We start from the raw sequence: 14,488 nt of genomic DNA, 5'->3' as shown, positions 1-14,488 counted from the left end.
GCAGCGTTTGTGTCAGCCATCCATCTACAGGCCCCCCCCTCCCCGGGTGGGCCCCCATCGCAGCCACCTAATCCCGCTCCGGCGTCCCTGGACCCGTGCAAACCTCCCCTCCCAGAACAGTTCCTGCATCTGTGCCGGACTCCCAGCTTTCTCCCTGTGACATTGAGATCCATAGACCCATGGCCTCGAACAGCAGAGATGGACTGCCTAGCCCTTTCGACCCCCTGCATGTCAGTGGATTATCTAAATCTCTACATTGCTAGTCAACCCAGCCTAATGGCACCCAATATCAGCATGCCCAAGCTGCGGGCTAGGCCCGTACAGTGCGTGTACGCCCCCCCCCATGCCGCTTATTCCACCCATAACCGCTAGTGTGACAGCCGGCACCTCAGGCCCCTAAGTACACCTCTCGATCCGAGAATGCCCCGGGACCCATGACAAAGAATTCCAACCATGCTGAAACAATAAACACCATTACCTAACATTCCAATTCAGCAACAGGTGTGCCCCGTCAGTCCCCATTCCAGTCCCATGCCTACCCGGAACTTGACCCCAAACAGTACACCAGCAGCCTGCCGTAGCAGCACCTGCATCCCCTTTCATCCATCACCTCCCAATGCATCCTGGCCAACCAGCCGTAGACCCCGTCCGTGCAGCTCCAGTCTTTGCCCCCACCCATAGACCCGTACCTTCGAGTCCATCCAGGACCTCCTTCTCCTGCTCAGTCGCTGGTGTTCCCCACTGTCGTCGTCCCCCGCACTCGCCTGTAAACGTACTTGTCTCCTGGAGCAGCACAAAACAGACAAATTACCTGGAACCCCACCCCCTGGGCAACCCCACTCAACCGCCATCCCATTTGCGCTGCATCTTTCACTCAGCCTATCCACTCCTATTCTTACGGCTTACCACCACATCCATGTCCACAAACCCCTTACTCATCCGCAGACCTCCATGCCGCTTGCCAACTGTCACACACTGTGGTCGTAACTTCAGAAAAAATCCATAACGTTGCAATGTTTGAGCTGCGCGATCCCACGATGGAGGGGCAGGCCGCCGCGGACTCCCCTACTGCTTCTGGCCAGCGTCTTGAGGCCGTTGTGCGCCCCGCAGGCATCCCCTTCACTACCGAAACAATACCGGTCCTGGTCACCCCCCCACCACCAGGTCGCTCCAACCAGGTGAAGCCCGAGCACCACCGGGCCTCTCACCGCGCTGGCGGTCCCACGCCCCTACTCACAGTTCCCCCAAACATCACCTGTGTGCCCCGACCGCCTCCCATGGCCCTCCCACACAGCACCCCCAAAACAAGGCCCCTGCAATAACTAGCATGGCCGCACTCCAATAGTGTAATTCACCATAACTGGCATAAATCAACCATTACTTCTACTTATCCACTGTATGCATGAGAAGAAACTGCATTTAAGCCCCCTGGGCCCTCACCTGCGCCGTCTCCAGAGACGTGCAACTCCGCCCCTCCCCCCAAGGGGTGCAGGTCCGCGATAGGGGCCCCTTCAATTCCAAACATGTGCAGCAGCGCCCCCCCCCCCCGCCGCCGAGCCCACGTACGTTCCAGCCGAACCTTGTGCTTTTTTTTTATATAGTTCCAGCTGGACCCTGCTCCGCGTTCCCCCACTCCCCTCTAGGGCAGCCAGCTTGCAATCATTACCGGGCAGAGAGGCCAGAGCCCGCTGAAAGACGCCGCCACCCCCTCGACCCGCCCCCCCTCCCCCGCGGCCAGCCTAAACCAAAACGCGTCACATCGCGAGCCCCACCCGCCAACAGGCAGCCTCCCGCCCAGTGCCAGCCCACGCGCGCCACAAGGCCCTCCCACCCCAACAAAACAAAGGAAGCGAACATCGCGTAGGGGATGTTCGCTTCCTTTGTCTGCCCTTCAACCGCCCAATGAGCACACTGGCTGCAGCCTCTCCCACCGCCCACTCGGCCCGCACCGCAGACAGCTGACCCTAGCAGGTCACCAGAGCCCATAGCCCCCAGAAAACTTTCCTGCACTATACCCTAAAAACCTCAGCCACAAAAAAAACTCCCCCCCCCCCTCCCCCACCGATCGACAAATCGGCCCCTGCCCCAACCACCCGCCTTCCGACCACAAAGTTTTCTCATGTCCCCCCGGTGGTGCTTAGGTGATTAGAATAGGCTGTTTCTCCTCTCCTAATACCTTTTAAGCTCTCCCAGATCCCGCCCCTTCCCCTTGCCCCTCTAATCCCACCCCACACCTTGTTCTTCCGTTCGATGCGTGAATTCCCCAGGGGAAGACTGATCTGCGACCTTTACTTCCCCTGGGGGCCGCATCGCGACGGCCCCACAGCGACGGCCCCACGTAAAGTTGATCAAGACAGGCCGCCGTGCAACGCAGGAAGGGGAAAAGGAGCCGAGTTAAGTAACGCGAGACTGGAAGCAGCTGGGAGGGGAGCCTCATTCCAGGGTCGCTTTCCCTCTCTGCCACGAGGAGGCCATAGCACCCAGGGTGTGACCTCACAACTCATCATGAAGCCAACAAAGCGGGCCGCCACAGATCTCAGACGCTGCAGACAAGCAGGTGGGCGGTGGGGAGAGGAAGGGAGACTCTGCAACGGCTGATAAATACCCGGGCAATTTGCAAGAGCACAGCAGCTTTGTGCAGCGGCCCCCGAGGGTGGCTCCCTTGCTTGGACACAGTGGGATACAGGGCTCACGGGAGGCAGCGAAACAGAGACGCCAGGCCTGTAACCTGAGACGAGCTTTTGAGGAGCACAGTGCAGGCAAATTCAAAATTATACCATGGTATCACGGCCCGCTCAGGTAGTGGAGTTCCCACAAGGCGGACAATGGTGCTTTGAATTGGGTAAAAAATTCCTGCCCCACACCTTTTAAGACCAAGGTGAATAGCCCCCCCCCCCCCCCCCCCCCCCCCCCACACACTGGAGACAATGGTTAGAGATAATCCGGTGGCTTATACTCTAGGGCCGGAGGATAGGCTACAGACTGGTGTCTCCCCCTCCCTTATTCTGCTCAAAAGGCCGCTCAGCCCAGCTAACAGGAAGCACAGCTCTGAATTTACCAAGCAAGGTAGGCCTATTGCCACCGTGCCTGCAGATAAGCAGCTTGTTATAAAACAAGGGGTAACCCAATTATAGTCAAAGGACCTGGGTGTCAAGTGTTATAGTCAACGTTGGTCCTAGACGTAAATTCAACATGCAACACAGTTCCTATACTACTAAATTATTTCTTTTTGGTCAACTTTGGATTGAATCGTCATGGTTGTTTGAAAAAACATGACATGATAGATATGATAGCCCAGAATGTCAATTGATACATAAACACCTGAAACAATGAAATCTCAATCGAGTCCAAAGGACTCTCTTATTTAATATACATTTTGAAAAAAGGCAGATTTATAACATTATTTACAAAACCAAGGGGTTCTAATATCAATGAAGTGCACAGAAAACAGTGAGAGTAAGTGCTCAAGTGATTGATCAAGGGGATCAATGAAACAAAGTGAAAATGATTTATATACAAGAATTAACCATGCCCTGACTCTAATAGCTCGCAAAAAATGTAATTCTTTTTCACTGGCTCGTGGTTTTAAAGTCCTCAGTATTCCTTGATTTGCACTACTAGCAAGGGGATTAGGAGGGAGAGGGGAAGGGGGGGGGGGCGGGACAGGAAATTGCAGGTGCAGGCTCCAAAAGAGAGTGTCGACGTTTCGACCCACAAGGAAACCGGGTAACTGAATTCCTCAGAAACGGGTCTTCATCAGGACGGGATGAGGAAGGAAGGGGCAAAGGGTAACTCAATGTGCACGTAGGTTATAAGGACCCCAATGTCAGTGGGCACCCTTATGTGGTATGCCACCACCAGTGCAACGTTTATCCGCACCCAAAATTTTTGCCGATTTAGCTCCACGTGTTATGTCGAGATAGCGTTCCGACGCTGATGTAGGTTATGTTGCTCAAGTAGATGCCAAAAGCACGGAGGAACCAATCTTCTCCTGTGCGCAGCCGATAACTTCGCTCTGTCTCTCCGTGAAAACGCGGAAGCAACGCGCCCGCCATAGCTCACCAGTCGCTAAGCCTTAGTTTCCTTGTGGGTCGAAACGTCGACACTCTCCTTTGGAGCCTTCACCTGCAATTTCCTATCCCCCTCCCCCCGCCCCACCCCTCCTAATCCCCTTGCTAGTAGTGCAAATCAAGGAATACGGAGGACTTTAAAACCACGAGCCAGTGAAAAAGAATTACATTTTTTGCGAGCTATTAGAGTCAGGGCATGGTTAATTCTTGTGTATAAATCATTTTCACTTTGTTTCATTGATCCCCTTGATCAATCACTTGAGCACTTACTCTCACTGTTTTCTGTGCACTTCCTTGATATTAGAACCCCTTGGTTTTGTAAATAATTTTATAAATCTGCCATTTTTCAAAATGTATATTAAATAAGAGAGTCCTTTGGACTCGATTGAGATTTCATTGTTTCAGGTGTTTTTTATGTATCAATTGACATTCTGGGCTATTATATCTATCATGTCATGTTTTTTCAAACAACCTTAGCGATTCAATCCATTGCAGATAAGCAGCAGAAGATCAAGGCGCAGCGGGACCCTGGTCCCCAACTGGCAGCCTAAATCGGGTATACTGCCATCTGGACAGCTGCAAACTGATGCAGACACTGCTACTCACGTGGTGGGAGAATTGACCCGCTGTGCCAGCAATTATCCAGCACATAGGATGGGCTTGAAGTGAGGCCGGGCACGAAGCATTATACTGAGTTTAAGAGCTCAAACTAGGCCACACAAAGTGAGAATGCAGTGTATTTCATCATAGCTGGTGCACATCCCCCTGGGAACGGAGCTGGACCCCTCTCTGGGCTTGCAAAGGAGGGCTGACGGAAAGGGAGGCCCTGACCCAAGGAGATATCACACCACAACCACAGAGGGGACTGTACTTTCCATTTGCCTGCTGCATGTCCTCTGTACACTCCAAGAAAGAAAGATCTGTTAAAGACTTGCTAGTTAATCAGGCACAGACTGGGATGACTCTCAAGCTCCCTGCGCCCCATACGGATAACCAACAAGGAGCTGAGGAGGTAGATGAGCCCCAAGGAAAGCCTTTATGACATCACTTTTGATGTCTCTCCAAGAAGACCTACAAAATATGCAAGTACATCTCTCTGCGGATCTAAAGATAGTGCGCCAAGACTTGGAGGAAGTGGGAGGATAAGTGGCAGCTCTCGAAGATCGCAAAACAAGATGGAACGAAGATCTGGAGATGATGCAACAAGAAACCCTTTGGTTGAAAGAGCAACAAGTGGGGCAGCAAGCACACACAGAAGACCTGGAGAATAGATCACCCCAAAATAATGTGCGTTGTCCCGGCACAGGCGGAAGGATCTGATCTGCAAAGCTATGTGGGGGCACTATTTCGACATATCCTGGGGTACACGGATGAACCAGAAATCCAACTGGACTGAGTGCACAGGGTCGGGTCACTCGGCACTAGTAATGTGCCTCCCACAAATATACTGATATGGGTCCATGACTTCTAAATAAAATAGGTGATTCTTCGCCGAGCCTGTGAGACCAACCCGATCCAGTTCCAGGGTCACTCCCCAACATTGTTCCAAGATCTCTTGGTGATCTCCCTCCATAAGTGCAGAGAATTCTGCATGGTCACGATCTACGTCAGAGAGAAGGGGATTTCGTACTCGTGGTATCACCCCTTCTGTCTCATCTTCCCGCGGGAGAGCAAACTCTGGCAGCTGAAATCGATAAAAGAAGCACAGGCGGTGTTGGGTCTGAAAGAGGATGCAGACAATCGTGTGGACCCAGAGGCAGTGGTTGATCACTGGAAAATGCAGCTTTGTAGGGAAAGCTCCTGGGAGCCACAAATCGGACACAGCCACCATGGCTAAAAAAAGGCAGGCAGTACTCACCACATTATCTGGCTCCCTGGTGTCCCTGAATCTCCTTGAATGTCCCGCTTGGCAGGATGCCCAATGAGCGGCGGGGCTGAGGAGGCATCGGAGCCATACTTGTTTTTCTCCGCGGCCCCTGGGACGAGTCCGGGGTGACGAGCTAGTGGAATTCGAGGCGCTCTCCCGGGCCTTCGCACCGTTCCACTACGATCAATGTGATGGACTGATGTTCCAGTTTAACGTGTTTATTTGGTATCTATGGTATTTTGTACTCCTCTGCTCTGCTTTATCCTGTGGTGAGCCGTAGGCAGTGTGCTGCTCCCCTATCCCTACTCCGCGCAAGGCCTGTGTGTGCAGCATGTTGAGCCCAATGTACCTCTATAGGCCATGGCTAAAGAGCTAAAAATACTTATTCTTAATGCACCGGCCTAAATAACCCTGTTAAGTGCACAGCCATACTATCCCTATTAGAAAGCGCAAAAGGAGACATACTTATTACAAGAAACACATCTCCCCTAAGATACCGCCCGCATGCGCTCATGGTGGTTCCCCCGCCAACTTTAGTTCTCTGGGCCTGCAAAGAACGGGTGGCTATCCTGCTCTTACAGAAGTTCAGTAGTAAGATACTAGGCACAACTGCAGAGATTAAAGGACACCTTTTAGCTATTTGGGTATATTGGGGCTAATTGACTTTTACCTTAGCTAACTTATATGCCACCAACGAGTGCCAAGAACCCTTCATCCTAAATGCTCTTGCTACCCCAGATTCAGCAGTGCTCATTGGGGGAGATTTTAATTTTGTTATGGACCTGTGCTTGATTGCTCTAGCCAATGCTCCTCCCAAACCGGGGTGTTCATAGTGGCAGGGTTGCGGTGGCTTGGGAGGGGGGCTATGCAGCTTGTGGTGCAGGCTGCACCCAACTTCCAGGGACTATACCTTTTACACAGCAAGATACAAAATATATCCGCACATCAATAATTTCCTCACGACTCCAACACTTATGGCCCTGGTGGGACGGGTGACCATAGAACCACTTTCGGACCATGCCTGGATCAGAATATCCCTGCGGACTAGCAATCTCCCAAACAATGCGCCACAGTGGAGATAGCGTGATGCGCTATTGCAATACCCCACCAATATTGCAGCAATTCTCAAGGTCCTCCAGGACTTGCTAAGCGCCAATGATGTGGAAGGTACCCTGCTGGAATCAATATGGGAGGTTCTGAATCTTGTGGTAAATTCATTGCCATCTCGGTGGCAGAGAACCTGAAGCAGCTTCGGGACACGACAGCAGCTTGAGCAGGCAGTTTCTAAACTAGAAACAGGACACAAACATACCGGGCCCCCAAGGTATGCCCTGACTTAGAACGAAAGAGGCTACTCTTGAAGTGCCTGGATCTCGACAGGGCAAAATATGCCCTTCTCAGATAAATTCATCCTTAGCAGCGATTGCTGCGTCCGCATGCTGGCCCACTGACTGGCCCCAAAATATTGACTGGATCCGTTGACTCGGTGAGGCAATCCTCTGACATAGAGGTACTCTCTGACAAGGAGATCTCATCAACCTTCAAGGACTTCTATCAGTCCTTCTACTCTGACTGGGATGGCCCATGGGGCGACCCAACCCCTTATCTGCAGGGCTTCCCTGTGACGCCCCTGCCAAGGGAGCTTGAGGCCCAGATGGACCAGCTTTTTCAAATAGAGGAAGTTATCGCAGCCATTGTGGGACCAGATGGCTTCTTGGGCCAATTCTACAAATCACTCTGCCAGGAACTGCCTCGTATACTCACACAACTCTTTAACTCCTTTCGTGGTACTAGGAGTGAGTGGCATCTCTACCGTCTCCCATTTTAAGGGCATCTACAATACAACAATAATAAGACCAATAAAAAATATCCGGAGCAAATCTCCCCTCCCACCCCCTATATCACCCCCTCCCTTCTCTGCATCAGTTCCACTTAACACTCTAAGATCTCCTTTCAAGGCCGTAAATAGTACAAGAATCATTCTCAGCTTGCTGCGATTTGGATGTTACCAAGGGGTTCTAGCGAAAGGAGCTTGAGAATCTGCAGATATTTAGGGCACGTCACCTCTCTTAGGTCTTTCATGAGTATTGCAAGTTAAGGGCCCTCAATTTCACACAATTGTTGACCCTCCCCTCCACACTGAGCGACATGCGCTCCATCGCCAGTAGCTGCCACAGACCAGAGATGTGGAGAAGCGTGGCTCAGTGGTTAGAGGCGGCAGACCCGGAAGCTGAGATCAGCCGTGGACCAGGGTTCGATTCCCCGCCTTGGCGGGTCTCGGGCTCAAAATTCCACAGAGTCGACAATTCTCGCTCCGGTGCCTACTTGACTCACGGGGTCACACTCTGCGACTCTGGGCAATAGCTTGCTTAATCTCCACTACGGCCCCTCGCGGCGGGATGCCTGGCTTTCACCTTGTGGATACCCGGCCGGGATATCTCACAGGGGAATACCAGGACGGGTTCCCTAAGCAAGCGCCTTGGGACCCCTGGGTTAAAGTGCGCTATATAAATCGAAACACATTCACACATTTACATTTACAGACGGTATACCCAATCTAGTATCTCTGATGTCGTCGTCGTCCCCCACCTCGCTAATATGACCTGCCATGCCGCCAGCGGCGCCAGTGTAATCTGCCTGCCTCTGATAGATTTCATTGGGAAGGCTTTAGGGTGGGAGAGACCTAGCAGCGTGTACTCTGGAGAGCGAGGCAGTGCAATCTGGAACGCAGCATCAATATCGTCAAGTATCGCTGTCCAATACACCAGACATCTTTAAACATGAGAAAAGATACTGCGGTTCTTGTAGTTTTAGTATTTAAAAAGCGATACACACCAGTTTGAACTTTATTCTGCCTTCTGCAGGGAGCCCATTTAAGTCCATTGGAACTAAACAAATGTATTCAAATGTTCTAGGACCTGAGATCAGCTTAGCTGTAGAATGCAGAACAGATTTGATTCGTACTAGAGTGATGACCAAGATAACATTCCCATAATCGATTTTGGCTGGCAGCAGTCACTAGACGAAAGAAAAGATATCGATTTCTTTACTATGTGTGACTCTTACTGTTTTTTTGCAGTATGCCTAGTTTGTGAGGACACAGTCAGTTGTGGGTCACACCTTATACCCAGTGACTCAACTTTGCTGACCAGTAAGAGGGCCAAGCCTTCACTGACTAGCTTTGTTAGCCATTCTTTTTTTAACTTTGCGTTTTGTGGTTTGCAGATAGGAATACATTCAGTTTTCTCTCGCTTGAGCTAAGGAAGATTTGAGTTAATCAAATTAAGCAAGTTCAAGAAGCACCTTTTGAAATTTTGCGAGGGTGGATGTCCTGCACTGAGGAGCCGTTTCATAAGTCGGAGTATTGTTTGCATATTTGTGAATATGCACTCCTCTCTCCTCCATCAACACACTCAGCGGTTCGATACACAATTGAACAACCTAGGTTGTACAGCCTAAACCCGAGGGACTCCATGTGTCACAAGGGCAGGGCGAGAGGTAGAAAGCCCTGGCCTGACTAGTTGTTTGTGCTTCGAGAAAACAAAAGAGAGCCAGATCACGACCCCGCACAAGATGAGCCTCAAGTGTCAAGTTCTATAAAAATGCAAATATGTGTGCAGCTAGGGCACGATTGTAAATATGTGCATAATATGAACAAGTTGACTAACCACTTCTATAGCAATTCAGCCTTGTTCCCAAATTTCCCCTTGTAAGAGTTAGTTTGCATTCAAACATTACATGTTGGTTGAAGCGATAGATGAAATAACTTTTTGTTTTTACTGAGAATGGGCTCTGATGAATTCAGTGATGTAAATTTGAAGAGTGTTGAAGTATTGGCTATTGTTTGAAGCTGAGGGTTGACTCATCTGTTGTAAGGTTTGCATGCCAGAGCCTCCTGCACTGCACTGCCTGTCGATACCTGCGCCAGGGGATTGAAGGATCCTGAAGTGGAGCCTTCGCTGTTTATAGACTGCATTGTTAGAATGGTCAGTGTCAGTGACTGTCATTTGTAACATGGATGACCCTACGTGGCTCTATGCTTGTAGTCCAGCCTCTAAAGCTTCTTTCTTAAATAGTTGTTTGAAGTCAGTTAATTAAGCACTGACCCTTCTAGAGAAGTAACAAGAACCGGGCAATAGAAGATGGCATTGAGTTGGGCGACAGTGGTCTTCGTGAAACTGATGCAGTGTAATGGCACCTGATGTAAATGTAAATGTAAATGTCAAGGTACTTGTAGAGCGCACTGTCACCAAGCGGTTTCCTGGCGCTATTACTCATACCGCTAAGGAACCCATCCTGGCTTTCCCTGTGAAGTGTCCACTCCTGGGCACCCCCAGGGTGAAGCCAGGCATCCTAGCGCTGTTGGGGCCGGTGTGGAGGTTAAGCAAGCTATTGCCCAGAGTTGCAGCGTGGGGCCCATGATTAGAATAGGCACCGAGGCGAGAGAATTGTCAGGTCCGAGGAAATTGAGCCCAAGACCCGCCGAGGCGGGAATTGAACCCTGGTCCCGGGCCAGAGCTCTGCATCAGGGTCTGCCGCTCTAACCATTGAGCCACACTCCTCCACTCCTCCACTGGTGATGTCCAGGATGTTTTTCCAGAGTACATAGTGATCACAAATATGCTGTAATGATGGCTACACACGCACCTCTTTTGCAGGTTTGTGCTGCAAACTTTCTAGAACGCTCTGGCTGGACAGATTTCTCGTTTGGTCCCCAATAACTGCCTCTCATCCTGGACTCCTCCCTCTCCATGACCAGGCAAGTCAACAACGTCTCATCGGCATGCTTCAACATCCTCCGCATGCTACGGAAGATCTTCTGGTGGATCCCCACCGAGACCAGGAAGACCGTCACCCAGGCCCTCGTCACCAGCCGACTGGACTACGGCAACGCCCTCTACGCCGGTACCACCGCCAAGCTCCAAAAGAGACTCCAGCGGATCCAGAACGCCTCAGCCAGACTCATCCTCGACATCCCACGAACCAGCCACATCTCCGGACATCTGAGAGACCTCCACTGGCTCCCCGTCAACAAAAGAATCACCTTCTGCCTCCTCACCCACGCACACAAAGCCCTACACGACCAAGGCCCGAGCTACCTCAACAGCCGAGTCAACTTCTACGCTCCCAAACGCCTCCTCCGATCAGCCAACCACGCCCTCGCCGACGTCCCCCGCATCCGAAGAGCGACTACAGGAGGAAGGTCCTTCTCCTACCTGGCCGCCAAGACCTGGAACTCCCTCCCGACCGACCTGCGCCTGACCCAAGACCACCTCTCCTTCAGGAAGAAGCTGAAGACCTGGCTGTTCGAGCAGTAGCGGCACCCCCTCCCTCCCCCCCCCCCCCCCCCCCCCCCAGCGCCTTGAGACCCCACGGGTATGTAGCGCGCTCTATAAATGTCTTTGATTGATTGATTGATTATCGCTAAAGCTGCCAAATGCATGCGGCTTAGAACTATGCAAACACCCCATCGTCCCCTCTGTGCCACCTGGCTCCTTCTTTCCTGCATGGTCCGTGCTGCATACGTTCTCCTGTTAGAAAGTGAATACATGAATAAGGCAGTTATATAGTCCTAATGTCTTGTATACTTAAAGCACTGCTGATTTTGGATTGTTCCAGGGGGCTGTGAAGGACCCAGGAATGTTACCAGGAGGATACGGTTAGACAAAGAGGGTGCATCTTCACAAGCTGGGCCCAAATGTACTCACTGCAGTTCTTACTGTGAGTTTTGTCATTCGTAACTGAACTGTCACCGAGGACCCTTGGGACAGACCAGCATGATGTGCTAATATTAAATTGTAGGAACCTGGTTATTTTGTAGTTTATTGAAATTTGAGTTTTATTTCCAGTGTCTTCAAAAATATATTCATAACAAACTTATTTTATCCCCTACATAAGTGATCCTCCTGCTATGCATTTGTTTGCCTGCTCTGTACAGTAAAATGTACTGATTAATGTCATGGTGCCTTATGCTGTCCTTCCCAAGCATAAAGGATCTTTCAGCCATTGGTACTTAGACTGCTTTCAAGTCCGTGGTCTTTTGTCCACCATGCAACCTTAGACAACAACCAGCCTCACCCAAAGCAGCCTTTGTGCTGCTGCAGCAGGGACAGTGAAGGCCCCGCAGGGGCACCAGGGGTCCTTTGCATGTGCTTGAGCTCTCTTGGAAGCAGCCAGGGCAACCCGGGGGACTGACAGTGGCGGAGACTTTTCCAATCCTTCGGCTGCTCACACCTTTGTTTACCTCACTTGCCGAACATGGTTCTTGTGTGTTGTCTGCCTTGCGCTGTAACGCTGTGGACACTGCTGCAGCAGGGACAGTGAAGGCCCCGCAGGGGCACCAGGGGTCCTTTGCATGTGCTTGAGCTCTCTTGGAAGCAGCCAGGGCAACCCGGGGGACTGACAGTGGCGGAGACTTTTCCAAACCTTCGGCTGCTCACACCTTTGTTTACCTCACTTGTCGAACATGGTTCTTGTGTGTTGTCTGCCTTGCGCTGTAACGCTGTGGACACACAGCAGCTTTGCTTATGGGAAATCACTAGCCAGCCACCGCGCACTGTGTGTTTGCATTTGAAATCCCTGCGGTTAATTGAAGTCTGTTGTCTACTCAGATATCCCGGAGGAAGAGGCGAGATATTGGGCCAAGAAACTGGAGCAGATCAACGCCATGGAGAACCATAAGGAGGTGAGCCATCCTGGGCCAAACCCTGGAGCGCGTCGAAATCTGGGAACAGAGGTATCCGTGGCTAGTAACTGCACGACTGCAGGTCTTTGGCCAAGCTCTCGGGGACTGTCATTATTTGTGTATTAGTCACATATATATTAGAATGTTGTGCTTTTTTCGAAAATCGTTTTAAAGATATATGCACTTTAATAATGTAATGCCATGGGATGTAAAGCTAGTGGTAAAAGTTTTATAATATGAGATGGGAAGAACTACAGAAAACGGCATGGGATATGGGGGCGCGTGCACTGTAAACAACGGCAGTGGGAAGTGCCCCAAAGAAGGACATCGAAATACACGCCCCGTTCTTTCACTGAGGGAGTGAAATGCCGCGTGTGTGATCCAGGCCAAAGGACTGGTGCCAGCTACACAGGACTCAGCAGTTTGTGTCATGCACCGTAAATAATAACGTATATCTTCAGTAATAGTCTATATTGTCCCGGTGAGATGACCAGCTCGTCTCTGCTGGTGGTAGATGTGCAGGATACAGATACCTTGGAAGACTGTAGAAGGCCGTGCATTGAAAGACAACTTAGGGTCTAGGAAAGCAGTTGTTGAAAGGGAGAATTTGTGAAAACTAAAGCACTTACCGTGCGAGCCTCCCCGTCGTAGGGCAGAGAAGTTCAGCTGTTTTGTCCTCTCTGGAAATGATGCATTAGAGGCCGTAGATACCACAAGAGCACACTGGGTATGCAAAGAGAGCTGGTACCAGTTACCCGTGGCCGTGGGAAGCTCCATTCGAGTATGGGATTGGACGGGCTGATAGTCCAAGGCAAAAGAGCCTTCGCACTTTGAGTTCAAGGAGCGGGAGATGTGATAGGTTCTACGCAAAGCAGCCATTGGGGCTCAAGGGCTTAGGGGCAGGTCAATCACACAGTGTTATACAAAGGTAGAGTGACACATGGAAAGATGGAAACACTCAAGGGCACTGCAGAGCAATCAACCAAGGAAGGAAGAAGTGAGCTTCTAGAAGGCCCAGACAAATCCCGGTGCACATGAGATAATGTCTTTGGGTTACAGTGAGGGTTATTGGGGTACAGATAGTGTTTTAACTCCACTCAGGCGTGAACATTGTACTTAGGCAGAAGAAAGCAATGAATTTCTTTTGGAAAGTCTGATACCCCGACAACTTTAACGATGGCCGTCATGGTAAGATGTCTTTCTACTGCAAACTTGAAGTTCTGGATTAGAACCGTGAGAACTCCTGGGGTGATTGCAGACGTTTCTATGGGTTGGAGTGGCATAAAGTAAAGGTGGAACAGGTACTGTACAAGTGTAGTCAGCATCAATGAGTGAAGACAGATACTTCCATGAAAATGCATTATGTGACAACGGGATGAAAGCTGTGAAAGATGCTTAATGTGAAGTGATGCTGTTTCTAATCTTTCCTGTCTCTCCACTTAGTATTCGATAAGGGAAGAAGTCCAGAAGAAGCCACTGCCCATCGCTGCATCCCAATGCTGTAAGTGAGGGAACGTCCCTGAGGGAAAAGCTCTACTTAATCTGTTTATGCATGGAATGTTGACTATAGGTGGTTTCTTCTGGAGCCAGGGCCCAAACCCTAGCACGCTTGAGCACGCAGACCTGGCCAACCGATGCTCAGACATTCACCTTACCATGTAATTTGCAGTCAGCCCACATTAGCATTTCTGACTTTTCTGGGTCCTGTTATCATGCCCAGTACCTAGCATAAACTGTACTGCCCAAAACTCCTGGCTGCCATAATGACTGAAACCCTCAGATTCTCTCTTCGGGCTCAAGCTCGCATTTACCCTGGAGTTGTAATGAGGACCATTGTGTTCACGCACACTCCTGTCACCTCCACCT

At 50.6% G+C, this 14,488-nt stretch overlaps 1 protein-coding gene across 3 annotated transcripts in view; it reads left to right on the top strand.

Annotated features, from left to right (window-relative positions):
* The window catches only part of UNC13B (unc-13 homolog B), a 3,024,149-nt gene that overhangs the window by 947,881 nt on the left and 2,061,780 nt on the right, over nt 1-14,488 (top strand). For all 3 annotated transcript variants that reach the window (XM_086960243.1, XM_086960242.1, XM_086960241.1), the window contains exons 6-7: nt 12,549-12,622; nt 14,066-14,123. In XM_086960243.1, coding sequence (XP_086816369.1) covers nt 12,549-12,622; nt 14,066-14,123 — 132 coding nt within the window. The remainder of the gene's footprint in view (nt 1-12,548; nt 12,623-14,065; nt 14,124-14,488) is intronic.

This window comes from Lissotriton vulgaris, chromosome 3_1, assembly GCF_964263255.1.
Source record: "Lissotriton vulgaris chromosome 3_1, aLisVul1.2, whole genome shotgun sequence".
NCBI lineage: Eukaryota > Metazoa > Chordata > Amphibia > Caudata > Salamandridae > Lissotriton > Lissotriton vulgaris.
The sequence above is the reverse complement of the archived record's forward strand: the minus strand, read 5'-3'. Positions and strand labels throughout refer to the sequence as shown.